General features: G+C 36.0%; 1 protein-coding gene across 2 annotated transcripts; it reads right to left on the bottom strand.

The window, feature by feature from the left end:
* Window positions 1–7080: 7080 nt before the first annotated feature.
* Window positions 7081–8936, bottom strand: LOC113286352 (protein SRG1-like). Of its 2 annotated transcripts, none has more exons than XM_026534989.1 (4): window positions 8604–8936; window positions 8269–8516; window positions 7815–8139; window positions 7081–7717 (listed from the first exon to the last, which is right to left on the bottom strand). In XM_026534989.1, the coding sequence occupies exons 1-4, from the start codon at window positions 8874–8876 to the stop codon at window positions 7451–7453; spliced, it is 1113 nt and encodes a 370-aa protein (XP_026390774.1). In that variant the 5' UTR covers window positions 8877–8936; the 3' UTR covers window positions 7081–7450. The 2 variants fall into 2 exon arrangements, with proteins under 2 accessions (XP_026390774.1, XP_026390775.1); XM_026534990.1 differs by having other exon boundaries at window positions 8744–8818.
* Window positions 8937–10120: the final 1184 nt, after the last annotated feature.

Genomic DNA, 10120 nt, shown 5'->3' on the forward strand with positions numbered 1-10120 from the left:
AGAAGAATGCAATTGTTGAACAATAGTAGAAGAAGGATGCCATAATCTACTACGCCAAACATCAGGAGATGCAACAAGAGATGTAAAAGCAGAATGCAAGAATGGAGAAATAATGGGATACAGATTATTGACCATTTTACCCTGAGCCAGGAGAACATTATCATGTAGACTTCTAATCTCATATCCAAAAGAAGTAAAAGTAATGGAAAATATATTATCCTTAGTAAATCTAGCTACTGATAGTAAATTATGCTTCATGGCTGGAACATAAAGAACATTATCAAGCTTAAAGCTAGTAGTAGATGTATGTAATTTAGTATGACCAGTAAGACATATAGGTAGAGTATTACCATTTCCAATAAGCACATTATCCTTGCCTTTATAAGTAGAAGTATTCTGCAGCAATGTTCTATCACCAGTCATATGAGAAGAAGCGCCACTATCAGAAATCCATACTGAATGAGAAGTAGAAGGATCATCATTAACTGCAACATCATTGACATTGATACTTGTAAAAGCATGTTGAGAAGTACTTGCAGAATGAACTGAATTTGTTGAATGATTTTCTTGACCATTAGAGTAACATAATGTGCTTGAACATGCTGACCAGTACAAGTACCAGTTGGTGTAGGATGATATCTGAAGAAACATCTTGTTGCAATGTGGCCATTCTTCTTACATATATGACAGAACATTTTTGAATAATCCACATATGGTCTTCTTTCACTTGTTGTATTAGACCCATTTTGATAGTGACCAGTAGAGTTGTTAGAAGAAGATCCATATTGATACTAACTACCTTTAAAATTTCCACCATTTCCATTCCTATTACTTCCACCACTTCTTCTGTTATTAGCATATGTATTTGAACCATTTATTGTAAAAAAAGGCAGTTGCATTATGATCATCATATATATTTGTACTTTGTTGCTGTCTTTCAGCCAAAATTTGCTCATGAGATAGTAGCTTGGCTTTCAATTCTCCAAAAGTATAAGGGGTATCTCTGCTTTGTGAAGATACAACAAAGACATCATATTCACTTCCCAATCCATTCATAACAAACATCAACAGATCTGTATCACTTGCTTTCTCACCAATAGCATCCAAAGAATCTGAAATACTCTTAACTTTCTTAAGATACTGAACAATATACATGTTTTCCTTCTTAATACTATGCAATTGATTTCTCAACATACCCTTCCTAGCAATAAATTGAGTTCTAAAATTCATCTGAAGAAAATCCCAAATATCTTTCACAGTAGACAATCCAAGAACATCACCACTAACTCTCAGTGCAAAAGTTGCATTAAGACAAGTAGAAATAAATCTATCTAATATCCTCCAAGAGATCCATTCTGGGTTTACAATCTCAGCACCATCAACTATAACTTTTTGAGGTGGTTCAACTATTTCACCACTAACATATCCATACAGATCACAAGAAAATAACACACCCTCAAATTGATCTTTCCAGAGAAGATAATTTGAATGATCCAATTTCATTGAAACAAAATTTGCTATATTTGTAAAATGAAGAGCAGTAGATTTACCAGCGGAAGACGACATTGTATTAAAAAGTTGATGATTCTGCAAATTTCTCATATTTGAATCAAGACTGCTGATTAAATTCGTAGTATTATTTGTTGAAATTGTTGTTGTCATCGTTACTGGTGATGTTATAAGTTGCTCGACGAGTTGTTACCATAAAATTTATTCAATAACCCTAAAAACAGATCTTGGGGGAAAAATTTGTGTGTTGATAAAATTGTTACCCAATAAAAGCTGAATAATTGTTGAGCTTTGAAAAAGAACCTAGAATGTTAACCTATCTGATACCATGAGAATTGTTATGTTCTCATGATGATCAAGTTTAACAGTGAGAACAAGAAATTAAGAAGATGAAAGAATATTATTACAGGTAAAGGTTAATACACAGAGAAAACAAGATACAAACAACAACTAATTTGGACAGTATTAATACAGGAGTGTTGTCTCAGTAATTGCCTAGGATTCTAATAATAAAGTCAACAAAGCTGACTTGACTTGACAATATCCTAGTATCCTATTATCCTCCAGTAGAGGGGACGAGTGACCATGTAAAAGAAATCTCCTATTCGAGTTTTTGATCTTCTGATAAGACAAAGCGTGACCCAAATCCTTCATCATCTCCTTTTTTATGTCCATAGACTCGTTTTTGTCATTCATAGGAAGGCTTAGAAAACCTTCGATCTCTGATTTTACATTCTCTACCAAGAAGTTGTCGACTCCATGGTTTACCACATGAAAGAAACCCCATTACTTGCGAGCAGAATGAACCTCTCAAACTCCGACGACTCTGGTTCTGCAGATAACGAGTTCTGGAGATAGATGACAGGAACTGGTTAATCACCATTGAGATTAGTCAATGGCTCCAGATCTGATAGAAGTGTCTGGGCTTCCAACTCAAAACCAATTGGAAATGAGTGGAGTGGCTTACCACCTTATATATTAAGATCTAGGCTAAGGAGTTAGCTATGTGGGACTATCTTATAGTTTCTCCAACATGCTCCCCCTCCACGTGTAGGGCAGAGATTAAACAACTACAACGTGGACCTCTGTACGGGTGGAAGGGCAACCCTTTGGGTCTACTTCTCATTCCACTCTCATACGGGCCTAGCTCTGATACCAATTGTTAAATATTTGATTGAATTTATGATGATGATTAAGAAGGATTTTGATCATGAAGGAGTGGGAAACTAATAGTTTCTACTCGCTCTATTTTCTTTGATTTCTTTCTTCATAATACTTTCTCTCTCTACACATGGTCAGTATAAGACCATAGAGATAAGATGACATGTGGACATATATTGTCCATACAATTCTACTACTACTTATATTCTTACACTCCTGTTACATTTGAACATTATATTAACACTCAACAATCTCCTCCATAAGGTGATGTTCTACAACTCCAAGTAATTCCCTAAAGTTTTGGAACTTACATTTGGGAAGTGCCTTGGGGAATATGTCCGCCAATTGGTCTTCCGTCTTGCAATACTTGAGTTATATCTCACCATCTTCAACCTATTCTCGAATGAAGTGATACTTGAGTTTGATGTGCCTTGATCTACAATGCTCAACCGAATTTTTGGACATAGAAATTGCGGATTTGTTGTCACAAAAAATTTCAGTGCACCCTTCTTGCTTCTCTTGAATATCTTCCATGATTCTTCTTAGCCATACAACATGAGATGTAACTATTGATGCCGAAATGTACTCCGCTTCCGTCGTGGATAGAGCTATGGTTTTTTGCTTCTTCGATGCCCAAGTAAATATGCCTGAACCAAGAGAAAAAGCATACCCCGATGTACTTTTCATGTCATCAATACACCCTCCCAAGTCGCTATCACAATAACCAACTAATTTGACATCCAAATTTCTTGAATACATGATTCCAAAATTCATTGTTCCTTGTATGTACCTCAACAACCTCTTTGTCGCGCCAAGATGTAAATGACTAGGTGAACTCATGAACCTAGAAAGCATACTTGAAGCAACCATGATGTTGGGTCTTGTATGTGTAAGATACAACAAGTTTCCAATAAGACCTCTATAGTAAGTCTCATCAACTTTTCTTCCTCCATCATCTTTCTTGAGTTTCTTATTCACTACAAGTCGTGTAGATGTAGGGTTACAACCAAGCATACCAAATTTCTTCAACACCTTTTCGGCATACTTGCTTTGAGAAATGAACACTCCATCTTCACTTTGGTGAACTTCAATACCAAGAAAGTAATTGAGCAAACCCATGTCACTCATCTCATATTTTATCATCATTTCTCTCTTGAATTGTTCAATCATATGAACATCATTACCCGTAAAGATAAGATCATCAACATACAAGGCAACGATGAGAATAGACGTACCTTTTGTCTTCACATATAGTGTAGGCTCACTCTTGCTTTTGTTGAAGTTTTTCCTTTTGAAGTATCCATCTATCTCACTATACCAAGCTCTTGGTGCTTGCTTTAGGACATACAAATCTTTCTTCAACTTGTACACCTTATCTTCTTATCCTTCTCCAACTTCACTTGTTGCTGAATTTTCTTGCTCTTCATCAACAATAGCGGTTCTCTTCTCAATTTTACCTTCTTCCCAATTTCATGAAGCTCCTTCATCAAACAAGACATCACGACTTGTAATCATTGTGTTTTTCTTCAAACTAAACAACCTATAACCTTTTGATTGTAGGCTGTAGCCAAGAAATATACACTTCTCGCTTGATTCATCAAGATTTGTTCTCTCCACCTTTGGAATTTGATAATAACACACACTACCAAAAACTTTTAGATGTCTTACCGATGGCTTTCTCTCACTCCATGCTTAAAACGGAGTTTTTCCTCATACGGCTTTTGTTGGACACCTATTCATCAAGTAGACGGCGGTGTTAACGGCTTCGTCCCAAAACTCTCTAGGCATACCCTTCTCATGAAGCATGGACTTCGCCATCTCCATCATGATTTGGTTCTTTCTATCGAAAACACCATTTTTTTGAGTATAACCCACGGTTAGTTTCCTTTCCAAGCCTTCATCTTCACAAAATTTATCAAACTCTTTGTTGTTATATTCTTTTCCTCTATCACTTCTCAAAACTTTGATGTAGTGACCACTTTTCTTTTCAACAAGGCTCTTGAACTTCTTGAAGACGCTAAAAACTTCGGAATTTTGTCTCATGAAGTACACCCAAGTCATACGATTAAAGTCATCAATGAATAAAATGAAGTATCTATTACCTCAATGAGTTGGTTTCTTCATTGGTCCACACATATCGGTATGTACCAAACCAAGAAGTTCCTTTGACCTCCATGCTACACCTTTTGGGAATGGTTGGCGATGTTTCTTCCCAAGTGCACAACCTTCACACACTCCATCTTTGTGGTTGATATGTTGTGGAAGTCCTTGCACCATATTCTTGTTGGAAAGCACCTTGAGACTATTGAAATTCAAATGCCCAAGTCTTTTATGCCATAACCATGTTTCATCAATGGCTTCCATCCTCAATGCAACATTTTTTGCTTTTCAGACACAATTGGAAAGCTTTTATTTTTCTCCATCTTGATACTCTTCATGACTTGTCTCTTGTTGTTGTTCTTATTGTCATAAATGGTGCAATATCCATCTTCAAAATGAACCGCATACCCAAGTTCCATAAGTTGTCCAACACTAAGAAAATTTTGTGCCAAGTCCGAAACATATAACACATCTCTAATGTATTTTGCTCCATTGATAGTTTTCACACAAATGGTACCTCTTCCGTTAGCTTGAACCATATTTCCATCGCCCATCTTCACTAGAGAGTTTATGGATGTATCCATATCAACAAACAAGCTTTTTTCACCGGACCTATGAGTTGTGCATCCACTATCCACAAACCAAACTTCACTCTTGGAAGTCACCATGGCACTTTGACAACCATAAAACAAATTTTATTTTTCTTCTATTTCTTCGGATCTACCGGCTTGTTCTTCTTCTTCTTCTTCTTTGTATCTACAATCTTTATCCAAATGTCCATATTTCTTGCAATTTCGACATTGGGGTTTTCCTTTGTTCCAATAATTCTTCTCCAAATGACCATTCTTCTTGCAAAAATTACATCTTGGTACTTGAGATCAATCACTCTTTGTGTAGTTGTTGGAGCTTGCTCCTCCTTTCTTCCAGTTCCCCTTTCCTTTGAAGTTTGATGTTGATTCACCCTTGTACTCATTTTTCTTTGTTGCTGAATTTTTTGAGTTCAAGCTCAATTTTGATTGAAAAACACTCTCAATTGACTTTTCGGAGTGTCTTAACAACCTTTGCTCATACACCTTCAAAGATGCCCATAGTTCTTGTGACTTCAATGTAGAAAAATCTTTAGTCTCTTCCAAAACCGCCACAATGAGTTCAAATTTTTCCGGCAAGCACATCAATATCTTCTCACAAATTCTTCTTTATTCCATCTTCTCACCACACATCATCATTTTATTAACAACTTCAACTACTCTTGAAGAAAACTCATTCATACATTCATTCTCATTCATTTTAAGATTCTCAAAATCCCTTCTATAAGAATATAATTTTAGCTCTCTTACATTCTTATTACTTCCATACTCTTTTTGAAGATTATCCCAAGCTTCTTTAACTTTAGGAAAATGAATTACTCTCGGTAGAATAGTGTCTCCAACACCTTGTTGGATGTACATGGATGCTTTAGCATTCTTCTTCCTACTCTCCTTAAGTAAATCCTTTTTGGGTTGATTTAGAGTTGATGTATCCTCTATTTCATCATACCCATTTTGTACAATCTCCCACACATCTTGTGACATGAAGAAGGTCTTCATTTTGATGGCCCAAAAATCATAATTTTCTCCATGAAAAAATGGTATTGAAGGTTATTGAATGTTTTAGACTTGAGTTACTACTACTTTCCATTGATTTGATTGATGATTGATTGAAGAAATTGGGGTTTTCCTTTTCTAGATCTAGATTTTGAAAAGTTTGAATATTGCTGATTTTTTGAATTAGTGGGTAAAAATTGACTTTTTGTCACTCTCCAAGATCTGATTCACTTAATCTATGCTCTGATACAATGATAGAAGTGTGTAGGCTTCCAACTCAAAACCAATCGGCGATGAGTGGAGTGGCTCACCACCTTATATATTAAAATCTAGGCTAAGGAATTAGCTATGTGGGACTATCTTATAATTTCTCCAACAATATCAATGCGAATGTATCGATATGGGATCTCCGTAACTATTTGTTTAGCCAATTCCTGAACACTAGGTACGCAATAACCCACCGAAGTTCATGTGTTTTGGTGTCTCCATGATTATCACTACGAATGAACCATGAATCTGTCAGAATATATTCACTCTCTCACAGTCTCACTCTCGAATCATTTATCTATACACAAAATTGGTTAAAAAGACCAAAATCAACAATTCCTGGGTGAAATTGACAGTTAGATTTTGACACTGTTTAAATGGACAAAAATGTAAAAATAGGCAGGATGTAACCAGTTTCATCGTTCCCATTTTCAAATATTTTTTCTTATTTTTAATTTACACGGGATGTATCCAATTTCATCCTTGTTATTTTTTAAATTTAAGATAGGATGAATCCAGTTTCATCCTTACTATTTTTTTTTGGCCATTTACCCAAATATTTTTACTCGTCCATTTGAACCGTGATTTAAAAATATTTGGACAAATGACTCATTTTCCGTTATCTATAACTTTCATTATCTCCCTTTGTGCGGTTACTTTATCATTTCTTCTTTTTTTTCTTTTGTAAAGAAAACAATGAATATTTAAATTTAGTGAGCGGAGTGGGATGATCCAATATCTACTTATATCTATATATATATGTCTCCACTGACTATACTGCTTTCACAAGATACACCCACTACGGTCATAATGTAATTGCGCACTACTAATTATTTATTCTCCTGTGGTTGTGGATGAATCCTCATTTCGTCGAAGTACTTTTTCCCGTCCAGCTTTTGGGTAAACAGACCCTTGAAGTATTCCGTCACCCCAACACTTCTGAACAATGCAGGTGTTTGTGAAGTAATCAAATCAGCCGCGGGTCTTATTTCTCCTTCTGGGTTAGGGCTGTAAAACGTTGCAACAGATAGCCTCTCCTTCATAGAATTGATAGTTGCTCGATGGTCCACGCTAGGATAGATCCCGTTAGTCACTATCTGCAAAATTAAGTGCAAACCATTTAATTTGAAGGCGTGTGTGTATCAGGGATGTACAATCACACAATTTAAAGCTAGTTATAGATGAACATTTTACCTCCAAAATATCTCCAATGTTGATAATAAAAGCATTTGGTAATGGTTTGACAGAAACCCATTTATCTTCCTTTTTTATTTGCAGACCTTCCACTTCATTAAGCTGAAGGAGGATCGTTAAACCAACGCCGTCTGAATGCGATGTGAGGCCGATGACGCGCTCGGGTTGAGGACAAGGTGGATAATAATTCATTCTCATGTTCTGCATCCCATTTTCAAACAACTCGCTCATGAAGTTGCTCTCAATTTCTAATGCTTTGGCCATCCGTCCTAAGATCTTCATGGCTAGGATTTTTAACTGGAACGAATACGATTCTAAAGTATCTCTGCACATGTAAATAGACATAGTTATGCTTGTTCTAGCTATGACTTTTTCCTTTTTTTCCTTCTTTTGCGAAAAATAAGATAAGATCATACTGCTAAGTGCTAACTAGGGAGAGAAATAGTGATTATACTTGAGAGGATGAGGAAGCTTTGGAATTAGGTGAGGTTTTCTTGCACTGTGAGGAAGAGTAGTCATGAAAAATGTATCTGCCCAATCAAGTTTTTGTTCTTCTGATACAACGAAGGCTTGTCCGAATCCTTCAACCTCTTCTTCTTGTTGCCAATATCTCTTCTTTTCTTCCATTGGAAGATTGAAAAGATCGTATACCTCTGATTTCTCTTTTTCTACCAAGGAACTGCTCACTCCGTGGTTTACCAACTGAAATATATGCATGTAAAATGAATCAATCAAACAAACAAAAAGAAAAAATTACAGAAGAATTCGAATCTGGAAAACGTCCAGCACTTGAAAGAAACCCCACTGTTTACATGCAGAATGAAGTTTCTCCAATTCCAAATCACCGACTGATTGTTCAGGGGATAGCAAATTCTGTAAATCGATTACAGGAATGTTTTGGCATGTCACAGAAGCCGCGGTGACGATACCTGAACAGTCCTCATCGCCATCGGTGCGTATGTATCGAGGTGGGATTTCTGTTAGAGTTTGTTTGGCTAATTCCTGAACGCAGGGTACTAATAATGAACTTCCTAGAGTTAATGATTTTGGTGTTTCCATCATAGATTCACGCTAAATGATCATAAAAGCTTCTTTTTTTTTTTTTGTTCTTTAACTAATGCTTTTCTGAATGTCCATTTCAGTGTGAGATTTGTATATTAATACAGGTCGGGTCACATTGATTAGATTCACCTAACGTTCCAAAATTCAACATTTTTGACAAGGTCGGCCGGTGTCACTTTCCATTCCACAAGTTTTAGTCGGGCATGTCCGAGGAGTCGTAGTGTTCAGCCCCTACCGTCAAGTTTCGCTACATACGTCGGGAATTTTTATCTCTGACCGCTGTTGTAATCCAGTTCTCTATCTAGGCTGCTTTCATACTCGATTTGTACCCTTTCTTTTCTTTTTTCTTTTTCGAATGGAATTTCCTCAGCATCCATAATTACCGTACAAAATGTGAAATAACAATAGAATTGAATGCCATGTAAGGTATAGAATATAGGCGGGAGTTTAAAACCTAATAGCAATGTGTTTGCTTAACCTTGTGTCTCTCTCTTTCGGTTATTAACAGAATACTACAGCTGTCTCTCACCACGTGTTGTGCTCTCATTGGCTCTTACTCTCAGTTACATTATTGGTTAGGACTTTATTAGCTGTCTGTACAAACAATAAATACTAGGGTCTTTCTCTAAGTTCTGTAATAACATTACACGGATATTTTTTCTGTTTTTCAATTCTTCTGTAATTAATCTTCCTCTTCGATTGAATGTTCTTGATAATTCAAGAATCATATTCTAATATGGTATCATTCGTATGGTAAGATCATTCTTCCGCTGCTCTTCTACGATCTTAGATCTAATTTCATCATCATCATTTTCTTTGCTTTCTTGATCTCTAATGCCGTACAACCACTATGATTCTCGAATCTCACAAATTCCTCTTAACCACATCTCTCATATCATTCACTTCAAATTTTTAGAAGACAATTTTCTCATCTGGAAGAGTGTACTTCCTTTATTGAAGAAATACAAATTTTTAGGTTTTATTGATGGCATTACACCATGTCCACATAAATACCTGCAAGAATGGATCGATGGTGATGATCGAGATGTTATTAATCCTTCTTATAACAACTGGCTTGAAGATGATAACACTCTCATTATATGGATCCAATCCACCATTTCTGATTCAGTTCTTCCCTATGTTGTTGGAGCTTCTTCTGCAAGAGAATTATGGGATAATATTGAATTACGATTTGCAAGAAGTTCTACAACTCACTCCATTCAACTACGCACAAAATTAGAATC

This window comes from Papaver somniferum, chromosome 6, assembly GCF_003573695.1.
Source record: "Papaver somniferum cultivar HN1 chromosome 6, ASM357369v1, whole genome shotgun sequence".
Taxonomy (NCBI): domain Eukaryota; kingdom Viridiplantae; phylum Streptophyta; class Magnoliopsida; order Ranunculales; family Papaveraceae; genus Papaver; species Papaver somniferum.